The sequence below is a fragment of the Homarus americanus genome, unplaced genomic scaffold (genome assembly GCF_018991925.1).
Source record: "Homarus americanus isolate GMGI-L3 unplaced genomic scaffold, GMGI_Hamer_2.0 scaffold53233, whole genome shotgun sequence".
Taxonomy (NCBI): domain Eukaryota; kingdom Metazoa; phylum Arthropoda; class Malacostraca; order Decapoda; family Nephropidae; genus Homarus; species Homarus americanus.
The window spans coordinates 2980496-3007328 of record NW_024751660.1 but is presented as its reverse complement, the minus strand read 5'-3'; the positions used below and the strand labels follow the sequence as shown (position 1 = coordinate 3007328).

The window sequence follows — 26833 nt, the reverse complement described above, 5'->3', positions numbered from 1 at the left end:
TCGGGTTCTGGGAGGTGAAAAAATAAATAAATTGAGCCATAAATAAATACAGAAATTGAAAAATTAAACAAATCAAGAGTGAGAAATGATATACTGTACAGTATACACTGTATGTTGCATTGTCAGAGTAGGAGAAACAATTGAGACCCTACAATTGTGTAAATAAGGCAGAAAGTCAGTCAGTTCAACAACCTGAGACTTGTTCACAATTTTTGTGATGCCAAATGGAGGTCTGTTCATAAACTACGAAAAAATTTAATAAAAGGAGGGCGGTAGGGTATTGTTGGAGTAGGAAGGGATGTTATTGTTCATGTTGAAAGGGAGGGTACTATTGGTGTACAAAGTGAGGTTACTGTTGGTGTAGAGAGGGAGGTTACTGTTGGTGAAGGAAGGGAAGGTATTATTATTCTAGGAAGGGTGACAGGGAGGGAGTGAGGAAGGAAGGTGTTGAGCTCCTTGGAATGCCAACTTGTGAACTAACCTTTATCTAGGCTAACAAATACTAACAAGAGAGTTTTCAAGGTTTATTACAAATGCTGGCAATGTAATATTACAGTTTAAACTAGCACTGGTAGTAACTGAAAATATGAATTCTGCACCATAATGCAACAAAATCTTACATACAATCTAGGTAGCAACAGTGAATAAATATCAAATACTATTTACATGTCTATATTCATTATGATTGCACTTCCAGGCTTTGTTGTGAAGTGTCATTAGAAATTAAACTGATTACAATAAACTTTAAGGAACAAATACATACTGGTTTGTTTTCTGGATATTTAGGTAATTAGGCAATACTGAAAGACTTCCTTGTAACTGAATAATTACATTCCTATAGTACACAGGAATATATTATCTCTAGACGAATTTCATGTACTCTTGGATTACAGCTCCAATTCAAAACTTAGTGAAAAAAACCCAGAAAATCTGACCCAGACCAACCAACACAACTTGAGCTCTCAGTATAATGAGCTTACTCATGTACACTACTAAAACAGCAATTGATGAGTCTGTATGAATGGATCATTGGCTTAACACTAAGACAACCACTATCCACTGTCAGGAAAGTTTCTGCTGCATTCATGGAAAAGCTGACTAGATCCTGAATCTACTTTATCATAAAATAACATGTCAATAAAAAATATAGAAAAAAACACATAAAACTGAACAGCTCCCTGAAAACAAAAAGTATGACAAGTTACTGGCATTTACTATTTGATTTCCTGTAACATGACCAAGTAGCTAAATGCCTGGAAAGATTGAGTTATTTACATGTTGGAACTAATGTCATCACTGCTACTGTATCATCTTATTTCATGCTATATCTTTGACTTAAAAAATACAAGAGCATTAGATTTACTAATGTATTCATGATAATCAAGATTTTTCTAATATTTGGTGTGTAGCAATGGATTAAACTCTTTAATTTCACTTGCATCTATGCACGTAACGTGACACACTATACCCTACGAGCAGTAGCTCATCCAGTGACCATTTATTTCCATACAAGTCATGCAGAAGAAAGAGGTCTCTAAAGATGTGTACAGGTACACTTGAGGTTACTGTGGATATGTATTGCACTGCATTACTCAAGTACGGGCCTAAAGTAATACAAATCTTTATTATTAATCCAAACAACTTGTTATATTACTCGAGTATGTCTGAGGAAACTACTTTGGTGCTTTATTCAATTTCCATCTTCAGTTTCATTACAGTAGAAGCAGCAAGATTATATCCTATATATGAGTGCATGTACAACGGAGAATATATATGAATCACAAGTGATAAGGATCATACAAAATTTCAAATTTATGACAGTTTTTGCTGCATTTGGGTAACTTTTGTTGCCATATATTTCTAATGATAATTCTATACTCACTGCCTACATGCTAAAAGCAGTTGTCTCTAACTATTCACAAACCTTTATAAAAGGTCTACCATAATATAAAATAGATCGTGTGTGAATTGATGACACCTCACATAAGTCAAAATTTCGTTGTTAGACGTAAAGGTACCCAACTAAAGACTTTGACCTACCACAAACACACTTGAGACAATACACTCACCCACACCATACACTCCTAACATTATTACTCATATGATGGAATGGTAATGGTCTAAAATCTTAACTATTCAATACTTTGAAGAAGGGTTTGATACCCAAGTGGACATCTCCTATAAGACAAAAATAAAGAAAAATTGACAAACCATATAGGATTTACTGTGGGATATCTTATTATTGTTAAATTGGTAGAAAAAACTTTTCCAAGAAAATAATATTAAGTTGATTATTCTTATACTGTACTTCGATTCATTTAAGTATTGATAATTATTATAAACTGAAGAATTAGATGTTTAGAATTGAGACTTAAAACTTAGCTTTGGAAAATTTATGAAACTTCTGCCAACAAAACAACTGTTAGAACAGTACTGTATAACAAAAATATACCATACTAACCCTCACTTTGGTGTATTTTAGCATCCCTCATATTCATAGCCATGTATTTGCATTTCAGCTTCTCTCACATTTAGTCCGATGTATTTTAAATCCTCCCACAGTCATTCTAATACATTTTGGCTTCTCATGCTGGTATACAGTATTTTTACTTTTCTCACTCACACACAGAAGTATTTTGAAAACATATAGAGTCAACCCTGAGTTAACATTCATGCATCAGTAAAGGGTACACATAATCACCCTGTATTTCCATCTCTTACATAATACATGACTGTCTTGTCAATGGTTAACAGGAAAATGGCTATGGAGAAGTTCCGCAGTAATTTTATATTGTTCATAAACAAAGTTTGACTGTATCCTGCCTCACTCAACACATTAATATACCCAACAGAAGAAATCTGCATCATATAATCAGTTGGGTATTACAACAGACACTGAACCATTCATGAGTAATAAAATCCCTCAATACTTTTGCTTAACAAAGTATACTGTACTGTATAACCAGACTGTACAGTTTTATTAAATTATGTAACATATTAGACGTTATACAGCACAAACATTAACATCTGCATTAAATAGTGCTCTGTTCATAGAAGCTATATATTTCATATGAACTATACGCAGATCATGTTTGAGTAAAGATGGGTTTATGTACTGTATTGCTGCCAAGTTAAAACAAACAACTCCATGGAATCTTGGTTTGTCAAGGAGAAACTTTATACATAAAACACAGCATTTTAAGTCCTGTAAAATCCTAGGAGGAAGTTTTAAAGACCGTATTATCCACACTACTTTGATACCACAGTAAAGTCTTTGCTTACCAACATCTCATCAACCAGGGATATCTTAACCAAAACTATGAATTTCTGCCACAGAAGATTTGACTCATTTTGGGTTATGAAAGACAACTCTTGACCAATAAAATCTAAATAACTGTATCCTGGGTATTTCAATCATTGGCACATTTTCAATTTCATTAATACACAGGAACACCAACAATACTTAATGGACTTAACTTCCAAGCACTGTTTTTCAGGGTTACAGTATTCTGTTGTTGGTGGCAGAAGGTAGATTTAATTTATTCACTGTGTAAAAGCTCTTTAGAATTTGAAAATATATTAACCCAAAAATCTTCATAACCATACAATTTATGACATTCCTATAGGAGACTGGTACTCACAACATTCTATAAAAAAAAATTCATGATCTATAGCTATCAATTTCACTGATAAAGCGAGAAAGTCGTTCTTCCGAGTCATACTCTTGTGTAAGATACAAGAGACGTACACTGTCATGTGTGTAACTTTCCACTACTGCTTCTGTCTCAAAGAACTTTACAGCATTTCGTATGGGATCTACACACATACTCTCACCTGAGGAGAAAGTAAATACTTTCATTAGTGTTTATTTAAATACATAAGAATAATAAGTTTATGAACTTTAAATTCTTACTTAAAGGAGTTCCATTGCAGCACGTCAAGTACTCAATGGTAAATTAAAATGGCATCAAATGAAGCTAACAGACCATGAAGGAATAGAAAAAAAAGAAGGAAATTAATTATACACACAAAATAGTCTCATAAAAATGCAGCAAGACTGCCCAGGTTTGCCAATCAAAAATGGCATATGTATGCTGGCCTTACACTAAAAAATATCATCATGCTCTAGGGGATTAAGAAATGGGAGGCACAAAATGGACTCTACTCCCCTCCCCCATTTTGATGCTTACAAAGTTTGCCACATGTTCATCCCTAGGGTACACAACTTGAAGGGTGAAAATTGTATTACTAATCAGATGTACAAGCGATTTCTTCCCACACTGAAGGAACTGGTAGATGTATATAAACTATATGAGCATAAAGAGAATTGATCCATCTGCATCCCATACTTCTGGAATGGAAAATGGAAGATGTTCTGAAGCTCAGTAATAACGAAATAACTAGAACAAATGGCTTTAAATTAGATAAATTCCGATTCAGAAAGGATATAGGCAAGCACTGGTTTGGTAATAGAGTTGTGGATATGTGGAATAGGCTACCGAGTGCTATAGTAGGATCGGGGACGCTAGGGAGCTTCAAGACGAAGTTGGATAGGCACATGGAAGTGCTGGGATGGGTGTGAAAGGGATCTGCCCTGTATGGGCCAGTCGGCCTCCTGCAGTATCCCACTTTCTTATGTTCTTATGTTCCTTGTTTCAAAAGATTATTGAAGGGCAGCCTTCCAGAAGCGTCTTATCACCCCAAAAATCAATGTGTGATTTATGGGCGAAAACTGTAGCCAAAAGTGTTCTTAGTCTGATGGTATATTGCATAAGACCATAAAGGGGCTGTGAAACCTTCAAAGTTTTAAACCCTTATGCCTGTCTAGCCAAGTGCCAATCAGTGGGATCACAACCACATGACTATGCTCAGCCAATCACTACACTGCACCATCCCCTAAAGCCACATTAGACAATCAAAAGGCTTGTGGGGCTGTGTCTCTTAACACCCCATTTATTTAGATCTTTGTTTCTGACAACTTGATGCCCCCGGAAGGTTGCATGAATATGTGAAAATTAATCTTGATTTAGAATGCAGCATAAAGATGCAAGAAACTGATTTATAATGATTAAAAAATAATAATAATAAAAAAATATATATTTTCAGACACTGACAATCCAAGAATAAAATGCCAACATACCATATCTTAGAGTGCCTTTCTCCACAAGAGCTGCAATGTGATTTTGTGTTTTCTGAATAAACTCCTTGTCAGGCACCTGTCTGGTGACCAGCATACGAAGACTGCATGCAGTGCAGTAGTAGGCATCTAACATGGGGGCAAGCATTGTTGTCCAAGCCCCTATGACCTCCAATGAGGAGGTGGATGGTACTACTTTGTAACACTGCGAGAAGGTCAGATCATCCTCATCAGAGTCTTCTGACCATCTGTTATCTACCTTCTGCAAATATCAGTAGCATTATTTTTTAACAAAAACTAGCAATTTCTTCCAATAAAAATAATTATTAAAAAATGTCTCTAATTACTTTAACCTGAGAAAAGTTCAGTTCAACAATGTAATACAATTTGTAGTTTATGCTCAAATTTTATTTTTTAGTATCTATGGAATAAGTTCATGAAAAGTGTTGACTAAACATTATGGTAATAGTACATTTGTACAAAGCCAACACACTTCACTTCACTGTCTACATACATACTTCCTCACACTATATTATCTCATGTAGCTACTGACTTCTGCCAAAATTTTATACATATTAACCACCTTAAGTCAATTAATCAAGGTGCCAGCCTCACACTGAGGATTGATGACCCTGGCACATTGCTCCACATTTCTTTGGGTTATCTTCCACAATCCTCCGAGATATTGTATCTCTCTGAGAACTCAACTTGTAATTTCATTCATCCATCAGTCTGACTTTTCTAGCCCTCTTACTCTCAGTACAACTTAGTTATCCCAACACCCTCAAGTGTTAAACTGCTTGTTGTAAAATACTGCATAATACCAAAATACAAATCAAAATAGGTAAAAGTAAACCGCAGGTGACCCCTAAGATGCCAAAGGATAAACAAATTGTGGATATTTATGGATAGATGTATTAATAAATTCATGTAAATGCCAGCATTTATCACTGGGTGTCAACTGGTAAAGTAGAAAAATTTATGTACAGTATTAAAGATAATATAGTGAATAGTGCTTAACCTAAAATAGCAATAACAACTATGTAAAGTACCCCAGCATCCTGCAGGAGACCCATGTCGACGAGACTGTCCACAGACTGATGGAGTTTAGCGTCCAGGCTGGCACACGGTGGTGCGAGCAGGAACTCGTGCTGTAGCATTCCAGAAAGGCCAAGAGCTCGTTTGATCAACTGCAACAAAATAACTTATTAGCTACAGTATTGTATAACTGTATTCACTAATATGAGCAATGTCTCCCCGTCTATGGTACCTTATTTCACATGACTGCAGGAATTCCAGGTACAATCTCCAATAACTATACAGTACAATATTTGAGAGCTGATTAATTTTCCCAGATTTTAATTTGTTTCCAATTATTCAGGAAAAAATCTGGTTAGCTGTGATGACAATATGAATTTTGTTGTTGATTGATGGTCACTTGTGGCAAGAAAGCACATGACTCAATGCTGACTGGTAAATCAGCGATGGTATAACATACTTTGACTGGCTTCTTCTCTCCTTTCAGTGTCTCATGAGTCTTTCCTGTTCTTTTTTTCACTTAAAAGATCACAGTACTATCCTAACTTTCTTTTAGTAAATTTTGACAGAAATAACAATTTAAGTATAATATACACCATACCATACCCACAATAAAAAATAACCCATCTATATATCCCACCATAACCATTAGGGACTTCATCTTTCCAAAAACTCCAAACACATCACCAGATAATCCATGTCTCAAAAACCAGTCTCTCCAGGGAAGCGAGGGTGTACTTTTACAGACAATGTATGGTCATCAACCTTTTGCTAAGCCATTATCAATTCAATACCAAATGCACCTAAAATCCTCTCTGTCAACAATGCAATACTTCCTGACAAACTGCTACAAATTTTCTCACTACATATCCAACATTTACCAATACAAATAATCCATCAAACTAACTTCAACAAAATGTCTCTAAGAGTGAATTGTGGTTGTTGCCAAAATCCCAATGTTCATCTGCTAAACATCCACATGAAACAGGGGATACATCACCAATTGAATTTAAATGTAAAATACTTTTCCTGCATTGTATAAATGTTCCTAGTACAGTACTGTACATACCTTCTCTCTGTCAATGAGGCAGTTAGGTGAGCAATCCTTGTAGCTCCACAAATCACAATCTATCAGTGGCAATAAGCTGGTTGCTGTAAAAGGAAATTACAATATTAAAATCTGAAATAATATTTATCACAGTTTTCTCACATGCAAACTCATTTTTGCCATAATACAAGTCAGTGGGAATAAAAAAAAAGCAGCACAGATTTCCTCCTTATTTCCAGTTACAATACTTCACTTTTTATGTTGCCAGATGTGTTGTGTAGGTATTCTGTAAAGGTATCTATTTATCTATGAACAAAGCCATTAAGAAATGTACTGCATTTAAAGTAAAATACCATATCCAGAAATAATTTCCATTTCACACAAGCAATAAACAAGAAACAATATCTAAAACATTAGTGAGGACTTGCAGTTTGGCTAATATAGTTTAAAATAAAAACAGCAAACACAACAGAAACATATCTTTGGAAAAACAATAGAATAAAATAAAAGAAAAACGAATAAGATCTGATGGTTTTGATTGCTCGAGTGGAGTCTGAGAATACATACAGTACCGTGGCACTATTACTGTCATCAGTAAATTAGAAATGCTGTGTAGCTAAATAAGTATTCTCATCTTATTAGTTGAAGATAAAATAATCCCTTACAGTGTTTCTGCAACAGTACATCACTGGGCAACTGGGGCCAAACATTTACAAGATAAAATTAGTGTACCATATTTACGGCATTTAAAGTGCAGTTTTTTATGAAAAATGGTAATAAAATATAACCCTGAGTTCTATATGTGAAGTTGTAGTCTTCTGTAGGCTAATGAATCCCCCCCAGCTGTTGTCTCCATTTGGCTAAATTCTATCTAGCCCAACTCCAGAATAAAAATTATTACTTTTACTTAATTAAAAAAGGAATTATTGTTAATGTAAAAGCTGCATACATAACTATTGATGAAGATAGCCCGAGACGATTAGTGTCTGTATGGCATCCAACTCTTCAGAGCTAAGCAGCAACTGTACCTGAACTCTTACAAGTATCCTCATTTTCACCATCAGCAGCAGAAATATATATCAACAGATACACACAGAATATCTCTTAATATAAAACCAACTCTAATACACTTACCAACAATAGCATCAACAGCAAACACAGGAAGAAGAGCACTGGCATAATAGTTGAGTTCGATAACATTGGGAAGGAGAGTGATTGGTTCTATTAAGAAATCAGCTTCTTCAGAGCTGGCCTTATCACTTCCCTGAGTTTGTTCTATTCTGACCAATCCAGCGCCAAGTAGCTTAACCTGCAACACATTACACTGCGAGTTAGACGGTGCTTGTCATTTCTGTCAATAGCAAATGGCTCCATGAAACTGAAGCCAAAATCCTTTTGTTATTTGTGAATACAGTAAGTCCTCGCAGAACATCGCCCCACTAAACGTTGTTCCAGTACTACGTCGCTACTCTTTAGATGACCTGTGCCCGGGTGGGCAATTCCCCGTAATAAAAGATACCAATTATTCGTTTAATGTCCCAACGACTCAATTTAACATAGTTTTTGCATCGTCACGGACTACTTTTTACGGAGCATCACCCTCTCTCGTCTGGCCGCGCTACGCTCTCCCAGCTCAGCGCGCTACCTTTCACTAACGGAACGTTACAGCATCCCCAAGTGACGCCACGCCAGTCACTGTTACACTTCCACATCATTTGTGCGGGCTTGAGTGTTTTTGCTCTAAATACTGTACAGTACTCTAACCATTCGAAATGGTTTCCAAGCGCCCATCAAGTGCTACTGAAGTAACATAAGACCATTAGCCTTGCTATGAAAATGGAGGTCATAAACCGGGAGGAGCCACCCTCCTCCTCCGCTCCACTACCCACTTGCTCCACCACCTCCATCCATATATATATATATATATATATATATATATATATATATATATATATATACACACACACACACACACACAGTCGGCCCTTAACATTCGCGGGGGTTAGGTAACAGAGATACCCGTGAATGTTAAAAATCCGTGTACTATTGCTGCCCCCCACCCCCCTAAAAAATCCCTGGCCCCCCCATGTCCTTATTTACCGTATATACCTGTGTGTAGTTCGAGTTTTTAAGACCAAATTATTTGGCAAAAATTGGGGGTCGACCTCTAAACGGGTAATAGTTTCGTTAGGTTGAAAAATATTTACCAGTAACTACCAGTAAACAATGGAAACGATGCACCAACACACCACCAGCTGTGAGTGTCGGTACAGTTGCCAGGGCAGATCTCTTGCGAGCCCAAAGTAGCCAAATCCATGGTATGGTAGCACAGGACGATGTTAATTAAATTTGAAACAAGAGAAAACTACGATACTGGATTTTCATTAAAATATTACATCACAAGTATATTTTACCTTAACTGTGACTGAATGAATATATTCTCGGAAATTAATATGGAAATGTAATATTTTTGCTGGAATGACGTACATATTATAGTGGGAAGTGGGATAAAATCATGACGAAAGACTTTCGCTTTCTTTCGTTGTTCAAAATATTTTACCGTAATCGCTTTTCGAATGGTTTTCAGTTAAAAAACTGTTGTACTCGTACTGTATTACAATAATATTCTATCCTATCATTAGCCTTATAATCCCACAACTGAAAACCATTCGAAAAGCGATTACGGTAACATCTTTTGAACGAAAGAAAGCGAAAGTCATTGCTTTCGTCACTTTCCACTGTAATACGTACATCATTTCAGCAAAAATATTACATTTCCATGTTCTCAGAAATAAATGGTAGTTTTGTTGAAACGTAATGTACAGTATTTAACATTAAAATGCAAAAATAGCTATAAAAACAATTAATACACCCGTAATGTACTGGCTGGCATCTCCACTCGTCCCTGCTCCCGCCAGTCACCTCCTCCCCGCTCTATCCCTCCGCCTCCTCCACATCGTCACTACTGTTGTATTACAATAATATTCTATCCTAATTGACTTGAATAAATACTACGATACCATATTTCTGAATATTTTCATTAAAATCCATCCAAATCATTTTCCTTGCCATCGTCTGCAGCACCAAACAGCTTCTCCCAGTCCTCTCCTTGAACAGGGCTAGAGGGTACGTGTTTTTCGAATCGTTTTCAATTAAAAAAATGTTACATCACACGTATATTTTACCTAAACTGCACCTGAATGAATATATTCTTGGAAATAAATAGTAATTTTGCTGAAACGTGATGTATTTCAATGTAAAATAGGATAAAATACATGACGAAAACAAAAGACTTCACCTAACCTTCCAATGTTCAAGAGATGTTACTCGTTTTTTTAATAGTTTTCGGTTAAAATACTGTTATATTACAATGATATTATATTCATACTGTGCTTGATATACTACATTCACAGAAATGAAATATTTTTGCTGAAATGACGTAAGTATTACAGTGGAATGTGGGACAAAATCGTGACGAAAACAATGACTTTCGCTTTCTTTCGTTCAAAAGATGTTACCGTAATCGCTTTTCGAATGGTTTTCAGTTAAAAAACTGTTGCATCACAAGTGAATTAGGATAGAATATTATTGTAATACAACAGTTTTTTAACTGAAAACCATTCGAAAAGCGATTACGGTAACATCTTTTGAGCGAAAGAAAGCGAGTCATTGCTTTCGTCACTTTCCACTGTAATACGTACGTCATTTCAGCAAAATATTACATTTCCATATTCTCAGAAATAAATAGTACTTTTGCTGAAACGTGATGTATTTCAATGTAAATTAGGATAAAATACATGACGAAAACAAGAGACTTTACCTAACCTTCCGATGTTCAAGAGATGTTACTCGTTTTTTTAGTAGTTTTCGGTTAAAATACTCTTATATTAGTGATATTCTATTCATACTGTGCTTGATATAATACATTCACGGAAATGTAATATTTTTGCAACTACAATGCTGATGTCAACACAAGCGTGGTTACAGCGAGACTGACTGAGTGAGGGAGAGCTATGCGTGTGTGTGTGAGGTTGCGGGAGCGGGCGGTGTCCCGTGTTCGGTGCCGCGCGCGAGTTGAATGGCGCGCGATTTGAATGTACTTCAATTACTTCAATGTACAGAATATTCCTCTGGCGGGGCAATCCGCGTATTTGCGAATCCGTGAATGCTAAACCCGCGTATGTGAAGGGCCGACTGTATGTATATATGTGTATATATATATATATATATATATATATATATATATATATATATATATATATATATATATATATATATATATATATATATATATATATATATATATTTCATTTTTATCCATATAACACGCGGACTTTGAACATATAATCAATGACCTCACCAGCCAGGACTTAACCCTGGACCTATATCGGGACCAGGGAACGCTACCGACCATATATACAAGAGCATGTGGTATGGTCGGTAGCGTTCCCTGGTCCCATGCATTAGGTAGGGTTCGAGTCCTGGCTGGTGAGGTCGTTGATTATATATATATATATATATATATATATATATATATATATATATATATATATATATATATATATATATATATATATATATATATATATATATATTATATATAAAATTTTCTATAAAAAATGCCATTGAATTTCTGTATATGTAATGTATTTCATGGGGCAAAGGGAGGCTCAGGAATGTAGCTCCCGTATTTTATCTATTTTTTTTTATGGGGAAAATTGATCCGCATAACTTTTCGTATAACTTCGCGTTTTCAGGAACTTAACCTCGACGTTAAGCGAGGACTTACTGTACCTGGTGGGAGCATTGAGCAATGTATAGTACGTACACCTAAAAACTTTGCGACACTGCCTCCTGATCAGGCCCTAGAGTTACTCGAGTTTGACAAGTACAGCAAGTCAAGTTTAATTCCTAACAACAAAAACTGCTTGGCTAAATCCAATATTTCTGGTTAACAAAAGTTATTGGAATCCCAAGCAACACTAAGATTCTGGTATCCTAACTGGAACAGATTGCACCTATATCTGTATTCATAACGCACAAGCACAGCAATAAATTTATTTTTACTCCCAATCATGGTAGTGAACCCAGTTCTTGGATATGTTAAAAATGTCTTCTATGAATCCTAACACAGTACCATACAGTATGTATTTTATCATTATACTGTAATTATACTTACTTGATATACAGTATGAGTAACATCTGATGACAAAATAATGTTCTACACGAGTGACTTGGTAAAATATCCTGGCTAAAACCATGCTATTATTCAATAAGATATTTTATTAATTTTTTATGGAATGAATATGGAATAACATTATGCTACAATACCCCTAATTACTACAACTGATATTACAGAACTGCATTCCTTCCATTGAGCAACTTACAGCATGCATAACAACATCTTTGGAGCTGCCAGAGAATCCTGTGTCTCGCTTTCGAGTTCTCAAAGAATCTCGTAGCGCATCAAGAGCTTTGGTAAGGGTAGATAAACGTGTTCCGTCACGGTACACAAATGACAACAACCACGCTATAGCATTTGTTGACATAATGGCTTGGCATCGCTCCGCATCTGTTGGGAAGAGTAAAATATGGTAGTTCCACTTTAAGTGGGGAAAAATTATAGTGGATATTTAATGACTATTTGTCGACTCTGAAATCCCTGGTATCCCTAAAATTAAGTACAGTATACACATACTCGTATATATGTACGGTAATGTACTGAGAGAAAAGAAAGTGGTTGATGCATCTGAAAGTATTTTCCCCATAAAAGAATCCTTATACACCTAATGCATTTACAGTAGAGTATAGCAAATTATCTTTACTTACCATACACAATATGAGCTGCTAATGACTTGACAAGATATCTGTATTCTTCCGTTACTTCGTTTCCAAACAGTGAGGAGTTACTGCGTGCTCCATGAAGGTTTGAAGTGGTTCGATTTACAGCATTAATGGTGCTGGAGGGATTGGATAAAGTTCTCTTCAGTGTTAGATGATCTTTTGATGAAGGACTGGACAAAGAACGCTGGTGACCCTTTTCTATGACTAGAGGAGTTGAAGCAATTTGAGGAAGTGGTGCTAGTGGTTGGGAATCACTAGCAGATGTAGGGCTGACGCTGAGTGGGGTAGGTGAGAGAGGTGGAGTACATCCTAAAATTGGTTCACTTTGGGGCTGATTCTGTGATTGATTTAATGTGAGGCGAGGTGCACAACCTTTGGTGTTCTGGACAAATTCCCGCAGGCTAAATGGTTGCCCAAAATCAATCCTGGCATGACCGTAATTTGTAGACAGCACTTTTATGATGGCTCTTACTGCTCCCCAAAATGATTCTGGAACCTGAAAAGTGGAGGATTGAAACATTAAATCATGTTTAAGATGCTTAAAATAGATGGCAAAAGTATTTCATTATCTGTGCATTTCTGGGCAAAAAGGCTGTGTAAAGTTTTGTTCAAGGTTAATATTACAGATGCTAAAGATACCGAAAACAAGAAACATATCATGACTGGTGAGCGTCAAACTTCTAAATTAAGTTAGACGTGTTACTGTATCATTTATAAATAATAGACAGGTTTGGTCTCCAGATTTGTCAGGGAATGAATTTCATCCTGAAATACTGTACTGTACTGGCTCAATAACATACCCATGAAATACATGTAAGTATACTATATTTGGGTATGCATTTAACATGTACAGTATATTAATGTTACAGCTAACCCATTTCAGTAAAAATCTTGGTCTAGATAGAGGTAAAAAAAAAACCTTAACCTTTGGAATATGTAATCATTGTCTTGGGCAATAATGAATTACGTACTGTACAGTAGCTCATTGCAACTGTCTTATTTTGAGGAGAATAACTATAAAAGCTATTCGCAAGTACAGTAATGTAACAATTCATGGAAAGGCTATTCACAGTGCAAACTGTAACAGCAGACATGATCTAAGCATGGGGAGCTGGTTGAAAATGCAGCACAACAAAATATTCCAATCGGGTTTGACAATTCCTCTAGAGATGCATGTAGGAAATATGGAAAACCAATGTTAAAAGAGGTTTCTTAAGTATATGTCGACAATAGATCAGACTTGTGACACCATTTTGAAGTATTGTATTGTACAGTGTATTACCTACTGATCTGGTGTTCAGTCTATGATCACTTGTGACACCTACATTTCTATTCACTGAAAATTGATGAGGCAAAGTATATTTTCCAGGGTTTTGACCCAGTGAACCTGGAGCTTCACTAAGGTTAGATGCAAACAACTAATTAAGAATTTGACACAATGATTCAATCCTGGTTTCACAGGGTAAGTAGCTGATATGCAGCAATTTTACATTGTCCAACACACACGAACAATTATCAGAGCTTCCCTGTCCAGAGTATATTCTGCCAGAGGATACTCTAGTGGAATTATCTTGCAGATCACTCGGTGAAGACACATAAGCTATAAACTATGTTACTGGATGAGTTACCACACTCAATCAAAACAGCTGTTAAATATATAACAAACTGCTAAACATAAACCATATTAATGTGGCTTTCACAATAAAAAATCTCATCTAATTCTTTAATTAATCCCACACTTCAACTTCTTAGTCTTTATATCCTAATAAACTGTGCTCTTAAGGTTTATAATGTTAAACTTTTGAATACAAAGACTGAATGAAAAAATAACTCAAACTACACTAACCTTGCTTTGTCCCATTTGCTCTCTAATAAAGTTTCCATCTAACAGCCTGTCATAGTTAATGGCAATGGGAACAATGAGAGCATCATCAAGTGTGCCATTGCTGTAAGCATCCACAATCACGCTCAAAAGGCCACCTGTAATAAAAATAAAGGACAGCTTCAGAAAAAAATATGAGACATTACAGAACAATACACTGACTTGAACAGTCAGTGGTGAATGCTATTTCCATGATCCCTTTATGAGGACTATTAATTTCAGCTGGAAGGTGTGAGTAATTGATAAATGTGTCCCAACAGTTAGCTGTTTGAGGGTTCCCAGGGGCTAACCTTGTAGACTTGGTAGGACAATACAAGAGTTGTTTGAGATAATTTTAAGGTCATAAAATAAAATACTACAGGTAATATACACTTAACAACACAAAATATTGCCATTTGCATGAATTCATTAAAATAAAATCCCCTTTATCATAAGAATATACCCAAATATTGTACACAATTACACACACACACACAAAAAAATACAAATTATTAGGATAATCACTCCATATTAATGATTACAATAATGTACCACTTGACCCTTCAGCAGTACCAAATTCATTTGAATTACCATCATGGTTGACGCACATATTTTTGGCTTAACGAGTCATATGTACCGTATATTCCTTAGTACTGTGATAATACAGTACAGTGAACCCTCACTTTACGCGGTCAATTGAACCCACAGCGACCCGCGTAAAGTGAACAACATAACCCATGGGATTAATTGAAATAGAGACCGGGCCAACCCCCAAACTCCACTTTTTCAGACACAATACCTACGTTGTAGTAAAAATAACTTCTTAATTTTATGATGGTATGCACACACAATTAATAATTAAGAGAAATATCAATAATATTAGGTTTTTTAACAATTACATTAGTAGAAAAGATGGCTGGGTACACGGGGATGGGGGGGTTGGTTCCGAGGCAGAGGGCAGATTATTGGCCCTCACCTGTATCACTTGTATCACTATCCACCACAGAGGCTTGCAGGGCCTCTTTGTCAAACCCTTCAAAGTCCATATAAGTCCATATCCTCACTATCATTATCACTATCACTGACTTGGGCCGGCTGTGGTGGGTGGCGGGTGAAGAACTCGGTAATGTTTTGATGACTGGGCGACCTTGTGCGCACCCTGCACGCGCCGCTCTCCGCGTAAAAGGGTACACACACCGCGGGAAGTGAGCATTCCGGTTTCGGCAGGGTACCGCGTAATGTGGGACCGCGTAAAGCGAGGGTTGACTGTACTTACAAAATGTTGGAACAATTTGAAAAAGAGAAGATTACCTGGCTTAATCACTCTTGAAGGACACTGTCATTGTACAGTAATGTATACTGTAAGAAACAGATCTGCTGCATTTCCCTGATATTATTTACTAATACTTTTTAAAATTTCATATTTTCACTCAAAAAATATAACTTTTCCCTCACTCTCTCTCTCTCTCAATCACAACTTTATGCTGTACTGTACTATGCTTTCCAGACTGTTAATTCCCTATTTATCATTATTTAAAGTTTTCCAAAAGCACAGTAAATTCTATTCTTTCCATGTGAGCCAGTCCTCCTTGTACTCTTTGCATATTCAAACTTGTTTACTCAAAAATCTTGTGAGGACCTCAATGTGATACCAATATCAACTTCCAGAATTCTTTTGCATATTAACTGTAATTACTTACATGATAATTAAGTTAATAGCATGACACTGAAATATGTTGGGAAGAATGTATATACTTCACCTTACTTTGAACACAGGATGGATGATTGTAATTGTTGCTTCACCTTACAGTACTTTTGTTATACAGCAGTTATAAAGTTATTCTTAACATTGAATTACATTACTAATTAACTACAAATTCACACCTGATAACCAAGATCATTAATGGTCTTTATATAATTTACCTTTAGGTAAGCAGGGCTTGCCAGTCCGAGTCCGACCACCCTCAATGAAAAACTCCAAGTTGTACCCTGCTTGCAGTGCATGAGTGACGTAAGTTTGGAGCACAGAACGGTAAAGAATGTCTTTGCGGGCCTTGCAACTTTCCAGGCGGCGTTTAATGAAGAAACCTCCAAGACCTCTTAGTAGCCAACTGTTGGATGAAAAGAAAATTAAAATCACCAGAGAAGATTACAGACAAAGACATCACAAATACTTTTACAAAACAGCAAGTACTGTATGTGAGATAACTCCTATTGATATGAATAAAAAAATATTCAGTTCCTGTACTTTGGAATTTACTGCTAAGATTCATAATTTTAACAGATACTGTAGTGTATTTTAGTTCAAATCTATAAACTTATACCAAAATCAGAAAGATATAAACCCCTTTGGTACCACCAGTGCGAGTGGGCTATATGCCTGCTACCTTCTGGGATGTGCACAGGATGTTGCCAGTCAGTGGCTATCACGGGCACACTCTTGATGGTTGCTACGCACTACTGATGGATTAATCTAGTCAGGCATTGTATAGGCAAACTTTTTTTTATATACCTGTATACATCTGGTGAAGTCAATGTTAACAAAAAACTATAAAATGATGTGAAAATCCTACTCTCAGTTGGCTTGTTATGTTGAACTTTTACTGGGAGGTTATATAATGAGATGTACTTAAGGGTTATTGACACCAAGTGGACACCTTCATGGTCATGGAGGAAGAGAGGGAGAGGTGTTATGGGGATCAGCTTTTAAGTCAATGGCTCTAAGTAAATAAAAAAACCATGAATTCATAAAATCAAACGTGGGATTTAGTTTTAATAATAAACTGGAATTTTTTTAAAATGTTAGATGTCATACCACACCATAACTTGGAACTCTGGAACCCAGGAGGACATGTTCCTGGCAGATTATTGGGATATCTCAATTAATCAGTCATGTCTTTAAAGACTAAAGGCAAAGTATATAACTTTCATGATTTTCAGCCACATTAGTTAAGTGTCCGTTAATTTTATGATCAAAATGTAAATATCTCAATAAACCCAAAGTGTACATAGAATAATTCTTCGAAGCTCCACATTAAAAATTGGGGTAGCTTGTTGTAACTGTACCAAAGGGATTAATCTAAGGAAGTTATACACATACAGTATATGCATTAAATGTTCCGGTGATGATAACTTTATATAGCCTACCCAAAAACAGGAATCCTTAGATTGTCGCCTGCAGCAACAATTGGTGCTGGGATCTGCCGGTTGAAGAGGACCCATGTGACAAACAAGTAGTCAACGTGTGATCGATGCAAAGGTACAAAGATGATGGGTGTGTCTCTCTGTGCTGCTCTCTCAATCACCTCTTGCTGGCCTCCATGTATCGTTACTGACATGAGCAGGTTGCTGAACACTTTGAACAACACGTAACCTGTTATTCTGAAACCATAATATTTATGAATGTATAATCTCAAGTGACATTGTGTAGCAAGGAGTTTATAAAGTAAGGTACACAAATTAACAAGTCTAAAAAAATGGAATATTAAAACAAAGTAATCAAAAAGGGGGATTGAACTAACCAACACTGCACAGCACAATAATACATTTTACAACATATTATGCTACTTTTTTAATTTTTCAAGCCTTTTCCTGCTGACTGCAAATTGAAAAAAAAAGTAAACAAATAAAAAATCTTCCTGCTGTAATATCACTAGGCCCCAAATTTGGTTTAATCCTGTTGTTTCACACAAGCCAACATCATCTATCAGAAGTAAATCATTCCCTTAAAATCATGACAACACACGCTTTCCCCATTAATGCAAACTGCTTCCCTATTTCTTATGTATCTTTCACCTCATTCTTCAATCTCTTTGGTCTTCCCCCTCTATCTCCTACAAGCTTCTTCCGATCAAGCTTGCACTTTAAATTTTCTCAACAGGTCTTTTACTTCACATACCTTTGTATCTGTACAGTATTTCTTATTTTTATACAAGGTTCTCAAGTGTGTTATTTACCATACTGTACATCTTATCTACTCTTTCCTGTTCCATCAAGAAGACATGCTTTACATCCATATAATATTTGTACATGATGGTAATGATCCTCAGCACCAAAAGGAATGGCACAATCAAGTTTAAAAGAAACAGGAACACAATTTTTGTTCCTCTGTAGCTGTGACTAAAGAATTCCATTCAGATTAAAATCATCTTACTACATTTGATTTCTTTATTCATGATGTTACAAATTAAAATATTTGGTGTGACTAACCTTATTAGAATGCTAGATAAAGCAGACTTCATTTCATTGAGCAACCTGTGAGCTCTGGTGGTGTGTTTGCTTAAGAGGGCTGAGTACGATTTCTTGTCATTTGCATCCAGTCCCTTTTCTTCCAACTCCTCGGCTATCACTTGCTCCATTGCTGTTGTAACTCGTTCATCACGGATGATCATCTGTTGGAGGTAAGAAATTCCAAACGTGACATATATTTAAGGGAAAAAAAACTACTGTAGTTACTTACTGGTACAGTAGTTAAAATTTTGGTCCCGAGATGAGCTAAAAGAATTCTGTGTACTGTACCTATACAGTACTGTACTGTGTTATGTTTTAATTACAAGCAATCTTTACCATGCACTGTATAGTAAACTGATGAAAGACAGTATGCTTTGGAGATAAAAAGAGAGGTCACCTTACACAGCACTACAGTGGGACTAACAAACAACTGACGGTGATGGTTTTACCGAGTTTGGTATAACTGGGTAGTTGAATCTCGTTCGAAGGTTCATACAATGGAAGACGTAGCAGCATTTTCTCGTTAGGTAATATCGGTCAGCGTTACTGGTGGACACACGGAGAAGGTTTTGAAGCCCAAGCTTGGTGGTGGTGTCATCAATAAGGCCATTCTGAAATCAGCATCAGTTACTCTTAATAAAACTTGAAAGATTTACTGCACTTTACAGTAAAATAAATCATCCAATGCATGCTCTTCACATATGAACAAATAGAAGTACAGTACAGTATTTTGTAAACATGGTATTAACACTAGACCCTAAATTTACAATGTCATTCCCAATATTTTACTATACATCTGTGGAAAAGGAAGATTATTTGTTTCCAAGTGACAACACCCAAGTAAAAAGATACCAATGATACTGTATTATGTTACTGTATAAAAATTGAAGGAACAACAGAATAAATTTCCTTGTACACTGATACAAATACAATAATTTCCAACACAAGTACAATACTACAGACATCCCTTTAGCTCTTGCATGAACTACAATATAAAGCCTTATTTTCTGTCATAAGTGTTACAATAATCTAGCAGCTCATCTTGACAAGTAGGGATGAAACGTGCTGTCAATACTGGGGCAGATCTAATCTACAGGAAGGAAACAACTCGGACTCATGAACACTTTTTACATTAACAGAACACACCAAATAAACTCTGGTGAATATTTTTATTTACAGGGAATCTGCATGAAGAACATTCTGAAACAATATATTGACATAATTTGTATCTTTACTACCGGTAACCTTCCTTAAGGTATACATTAGTTCATGCTTGTTTCATATACAGTAGTAGCAGAGGTTAGATCAACACACAAAATTTGTATTTATGAAACAACGTCTTTAAAGGTTTAAAAGATGATGCTTGGGTTTGTTTTCTGTTTTATTTACTTTAACTTCTAAGGTAATTAAGCACTACTGTATTCACTAGATCTTAGTTTCAACAACAGACATTTAAAAAAAATTCAGAGAGCAGAGTTCCTTGAACTTCTTGTGAAATGTCTAGACAGTTTTTTAATTAATTTTCTGAACAGATAAAGAAAGTTTAAGTCAGTCTACCAGTGATAAAGACAAGATTAGTGTAGAGGGAGAGAAGCCCAAGAAAGCTACGTACATTGCAGCCATCGGTGTTGGTACCAACCAGTCGTCCAGGTGGGGGAGACTCAGGAGGGGTGGGCATAACACTGGCTATGTGGGCTGCCAGACTCTTGCCATCTGGAGCCCAAGGAGTGGTGAGTGGGCCAGTCAAGCTTGTGTTGGCAGTAGTGGGGATGGTCATGCCACTGTTGTATGACTTGGGAGGATATTCAAGCTGGGCCCAAGAGATGCCCAGATCTTCTCTTTTCATTACCTGGGTGGTCATCCTCCACACACAATTTGCAAAATTTTATATTATAATTTTCACTTACAGTTCATTGCAATATGTATTTCTTGGATGATGTATACGTTTAAGCACTAGGCCTACCTAAATAAAAGAATGAGTCACATCAATAAATATTGGGTGTAAATACACAAAAAAATACACTATAATCATTTCATTAACGAATATACTTGTACTCCTAAACCTCAAAAACGTTTCACTGTACAATATATGTGAAGTTCCGAAGACAATAAACAAACATATAAATAAATGAATAATAAATAAAACCCATAATACAATTTGCACATCCACTAAACCTCAGAAATTTTATTGCAAATTTCAAAATATGAGAATAAAATTGTACTGTACAGTACTGTAGTTGATTTCATGAGCCGGGTAGGACGAAAGGATAGGCCAAACACCATTCCAGTAACATATAAGGCGTTTATTGTAAGGCGTTTTAAGATGCACGGAATAGCTAATGCGTTAGCTTTCCCAGACCATCATGAAAAAATTCGACATTGTACCGCATCTTGGAAATAATTGTTGTACAACACAGTCTTCAGAAAACAATAAAATTAGGAGAACTGTTATTTGGACACAATACGGAAAGAATTAGTGAAGAAAATATATATACAGTTATGGAAAGAAAGACAAAAAGGAAAAAAAGCCAATCAGTCAATAATAAATGAGAATAAGACAAAAAATCGGGCCCGTTGTAAAGGTAATTTTTCCCGGACTATGAAACCACACAACGTCCAACAGAAGAACTGTACGCTTCTTCTCTCGCGGCTGTTTGCATATTCACACACGCAATACGACAAATTTCAGGTGCGTTTAAGTCTTAATTTTTGCACTTACAGAGCTGTAATCAACTTGTTCACCCTTTTCAAAAGTATCTTATGAGTAATGATATTAAAGTTTTAATCATATTTGAGTAATTATCAATATTGTTACACCAAAGTCACTAACGGCTAATGAAATCAGACAGCGCCCACTTAAAAATGGGCGGAGCCAAAACTAGTTTCAACTAGTCGCAATTCTTTTCAAACTTTTCTCGCCATACGCTTTGTTTTAGGTCCTATCCAAAATGCAGTACTACCGTATATAGAATTACTTTTATTATTATATCAGTTTTTTATTGCCTTACATGGTCCCAACTCTTCAATATTCAGGCCCGTCCTTTAGGGGCGAACAGGGGCGACCGCCCGGGGCCCCGCGGGGCCCAGCACTAGACCCAGTGACCTCGGACACATTACCTGTTGACTGGTTAATCTGACCTGACGGCTTACGCCACCATCGCAACCGTGACCTTACCATCCATAGCGACAGTCCCATGGGGGTTGGTGGGGGTGGGTTCCTCTGACCGCATAATCTGGGGCCCCGCAGTGGCTGAGTTGCCCCAGGCCCCGCACCCTCCTAGGGACGGCCCTGTCAATATTAATAAAAATATTCTCCATAAGCAGCCATGATCTGCATATTTTCAGTGGGAGAAATAGCTGATTGGGTGTTAGCTATTAGGGCCGATTGGGCGCTGCACAAGGCTAACGCCTGATCGAGATGTTAGCTTTTCCCTCTGAATGTGTCATGCGCACAAGTCAAAAGCAGCGTCTGCGCATACAGAACGCTAACGCGTTAGCTAATCCGTGCATCAAAAACGCCTTACACTAAACACCTAAAGGGGAGGGAGGCAGAAATATAGTGTCTTCTTTGGCAATTGAGATTTCTGAAGGACGAAAACATGCCAAAATATTTAATCATATTCTACAATGGTATATAGTGTAGTGGACGTCTCCCCTACAACTGCGTAGCCACGCCACCACCTGCTATCACATTCCAACGTGCCGTTGCCTAGCAACGAAACTATTCACCGGCGACTTCTCGGGTTTTCCCAACATGACTCATAGCGGCTGCTGCTGGGTATATAAGCTCTGTCTCTCCATTGAGATTCATTTCGGACCAACCTTCTTGAACAAGCAACACCTCCTCCTCCGCCGCTGCCTGGCTGCCCTTCACTTCTCGCCTGCCTGGCGGTCCTCTCTCCCGCCAGCGAGCATGGCGACCCACCAGCTGTCCTCTGAGCTTCCTCACCAACCAACCCTCATTCTGCCCATTTTCCTGAACAAGCAACATCTCCTCCAGCAAGCTCCTAGCTGTCCAGCATTCATTCAATCAGGAGGCCAGCAACAGGCAACATCATCTCTAACGAAGCTCCTGCACATCTACCTCCTTCAACACGCTACTCACCGAACGTCTTCTACTGAGCAGCCCCTCACCAGATGGCATCTCCAGCACCAGACTGTCTTCATATAACTTATATATTATACAAGAAAACCACATTAGAGTTTCCTTCCATCCTGAGTGCTAGACAACATTAATATCTCGATACCCGTACAATGGTGACTCCCGGAGATAAGCACTCACACAGGATGGAGGAGACACTGATCACGCTCCCAGTCTTCAAGCAGACACCGGCTCCTCTTCCTGCCCCACGCACCACATTCTGACGACCCCAGCACACCCGTCCTGCCTCAGACGCCGACCCCGGCCCAGCAGTACCTGCCGTGAGGGAAGCACACAACATCCATCGCCTCCACACACCCTCTTTTCTCCCTCAGGTACTCCCTGCTAATGTCCTGCACCCTGCTGCTGTCGTGGACCCAGCTGCTGTCACGAGCCCTAATCCGCTTCTGCTGACGCAGCCCCTGCTCCTGACCCAGGCCCACACACACCCCAGCAGGCGCATCTGACGACCCTGTACCTGTCGTGAGGGAAGCACACCAATCATCGCCTCCACACACCCTTTTTCTCCCTTCTCCCACAGATAGTGTGTATCTAGACAGTTGTATTTCAGCGATCGGCTCATCACGCCATCGCCGTTGTCTCACATGAGGCATGCACCGCCCGGTCTGCCTCACATGTGCTAAGCAACTCTACAGACAACAAGTCTCCTACACCGCCTGGAGGGGAGGGGAGTATTGTAGTGGACGTCTCCCCTACAACTGCGTAGCCACGCCACCACCTGCTATCACATTCCAACGTGCCGTTGCCTAGCAACGAAACTATTCACCGGCGACTTCTCGGGTTTTCCCAACATGACTCATAACGGCTGCTGCTGGGTATATAAGCTCTGTCTCTCCATTGAGATTCATTTCGGACCAACTTTCTTGAACAAGCAACACCTCCTCCTCCGCCGCTGCCTGGCTGCCCTTCACTTCTCCTCGCCTGCCTGGCGGTCCTCTCTCCCGCCAGCGAGCATGGCGACCCACCAGCTGTCCTCTGAGCTTCCTCACCAACCAACTCTCATTCTGCCCATTTTCCTGAACAAGCAACATCTCCTCCAGCAAGCTCCTAGCTGTCCAGCATTCATTCAATCAGGAGGCCAGCAACAGGCAACATCTCTAACGAAGCTCCTGCACATCTACCTCCTACAACACGCTGCTCACCGAACGTCTTCTACTGAGCAGCCCCTCACCAGACGGCATCTCCAGCACCAGACTGTATTCATATAACTTATATATTTTACAAGAAAACCACATTAGAGTTTCCTTCCATCCTGAGTGCTAGACAACATTAATATCTCGATACCCCTACAATAGCATCCCAAGAGAAAAATGAAAGATAATTTAGGGTGATTTCGGCATGTTGTATGTTTACGAAAAGTTTAACAACAATTCACAAGGCTAATATATATGGTACTGTACATTGATAAAAGGACAACAATACTGTAATATCTTTCATCTGTAATGAAATTTCTGTAATTCTTACCAGGAAATAAGAATATTTGCTGGAAGAATACGGGAAAGTACATTAAACAAACTAAAGAGCAAAATGACAAAATACAGAATTCTTAACTGGGAAAGTACAGAAGAATAAATATGTACAAGCCTATAAACCGAAAAATTCTTGACAGGAAAATAGATGTACAAACTGCAGACAATTGCAGTGGGTGCCAACAACACATATGTAGCGGAGAAGGAAAGCTGGTTTTCCCTATGTGAGCTTCCTGCTAACTCAACTTTCACTTTTCAAAGAAGAGTGGAAAGTAAATCAGTAAAGAGTATGAGGAAATGTTTACACACACACACACACACACACGAGATAAAAGAATCAAGCTATATTATAGAAAATTAACGAAGCAGTTGATATAGTGGAAGTGGTTGAGTGTTCGCACCCTGTCTGGCAACAACACTTGGCTTGGCAGTGTTCGTGTGTGTGGTAGAGCGTCGCTGAGTGAAGAATATGTCCACTATCTGCCAAAATACACTGTACACTTACGCCACACGACACAACATCATTCTGCTCTGATACTTCCACGATTAAACACCTTTAGCCCAGAGATAACACCACAGGAATGCATCTACTGATAGGGAAGGAACACAACACAAGAATGGAGGAAACTGCAGCGGTCCTATTGCCCCATACTGGGCAGTCCCATTTACACCCAACCCCTATTGCTCATATATCCACCCAACCTATATTTTAAGCTATCCATCGTATTCGAATCAATAATGATGTTTGGTAACTTGTTCCATTCATCCACTACTCTATTTCTAAACCAATGTTTACCTATATTGCGCCTAAATCTAAATTTGTCTAATTAAAAACCATTGTTACGAGTTCGCTCCTGGTTGGATAGTTTGAGTACCTTTGTTATGTCCCCTTTGTTTAGCCCTGACCTCCATTTATACACCTCTATCATATCGTCCCTCACTCTACGTCTATCGAGGGAGTGTAAATTAAGATGCTTTAACCTGTCTCTGTATTCGAGGTTCCTCATGCCTGGGATTAGTCTTGTCATTTTCCTCTGAATTCTTTCTAGGAATTCTATATCCATTCTGTAATAAGGTGACCAGAATTGAACTGCGTAATCCAAGTGAAGTCTCACAAGCGCAAGATATAGTTTCAGGATGACCTCTCTAGTTTTGTAACTGACACTCCTGTGTATGAACCCAAGTACTTTATTAGCCTTGTTTCAAGCAAATACACATTGTTTATTTGGCTAAGATTCCTACGTATCATTACTCCTAAATCTTTCTCACATTCTGATTTCTCTATAACATCGTTGTTCATCTGAAATCTGGTTTCTCTGTTTACATCTCCTAGACTAAGTACTTTACATTTGTCCACATTGAATTTTATCTGCCATTTTTCACACCATTCAAAAAATTGGATTAGATCTTCCTGTAGTTTTGCAGAGTCTTCATCAGACTTAATTACACACCCTATTTTAGTGTCATCAGCAAATTTACTTATGTTGCTGTCTACGCCGATATCTATGTCGTTTATGTACTGTATATAATAAATAATAATGGTCCAAGTACTGAGCCTTGGGGTACTCCACTTGTGACGTTACTCCAATTGGATTTAGTGCCGTTAACGCTCACTCGCTGTTTTCTGTCCTGTAACCACGCACTAATCCATTTTAGAATATCTCCTCCAATGCCATGAGCCTCCACTTTTCTTATTTGTCTTTCGTGGGGGGCTCTGTTGAAGGCTTTGCTTAAGTCAAGATATACCACATCATAGTTGTGCCCCTTGTCCACTGATTCGAAAACAGCTGAAAAGAATGTTAATAGATTAGTTAAACATGAACGCCTGCTTGTGAAGCCATGTTGGGAATCATTGATCAACTTGTGCTTCGCCAGGTGATTTCGAATAGTTTGAAATTATTGCTTCCAGTAATTGGCTGCAATTGATGTTAAGCTGATTGGACGGTAGTTAAGAGGATAGTGATCTATCTCCCTTCTTGAAAATCGGTATTACGTTTGCTATCCTCCAGGATTCTGGTACTACACCCGTTTTTAAGGACATGTT

At 37.8% G+C, this 26833-nt stretch overlaps 1 protein-coding gene across 5 annotated transcripts in view; it reads right to left on the bottom strand.

The window, feature by feature from the left end:
- Positions 1-510: 510 nt before the first annotated feature.
- Positions 511-26833, bottom strand: part of LOC121854787 (glycerol-3-phosphate acyltransferase 1, mitochondrial-like) — a 90618-nt gene continuing 64295 nt past the window's right edge. For 2 of the 5 annotated variants that reach the window (XM_042349568.1, XM_042349569.1), the window contains exons 2-14: positions 20771-21121; positions 19608-19769; positions 19138-19319; positions 18076-18309; positions 16852-17039; positions 14914-15047; positions 13053-13563; positions 12611-12795; positions 8358-8532; positions 7245-7327; positions 6190-6327; positions 5141-5399; positions 511-3834 (exon numbers count right to left, since the gene is read on the bottom strand). In XM_042349568.1, the coding sequence (XP_042205502.1) occupies positions 3662-3834; positions 5141-5399; positions 6190-6327; positions 7245-7327; positions 8358-8532; positions 12611-12795; positions 13053-13563; positions 14914-15047; positions 16852-17039; positions 18076-18309; positions 19138-19319; positions 19608-19769; positions 20771-21019 (2673 nt within the window). In that variant the 5' untranslated portion in view covers positions 21020-21121 and the 3' untranslated portion in view covers positions 511-3661. The remainder of the gene's footprint in view (positions 3835-5140; positions 5400-6189; positions 6328-7244; positions 7328-8357; positions 8533-12610; positions 12796-13052; positions 13564-14913; positions 15048-16851; positions 17040-18075; positions 18310-19137; positions 19320-19607; positions 19770-20770; positions 21122-26833) is intronic. The other 3 variants (XM_042349566.1, XM_042349567.1, XM_042349570.1) reach the window with 2 other exon arrangements.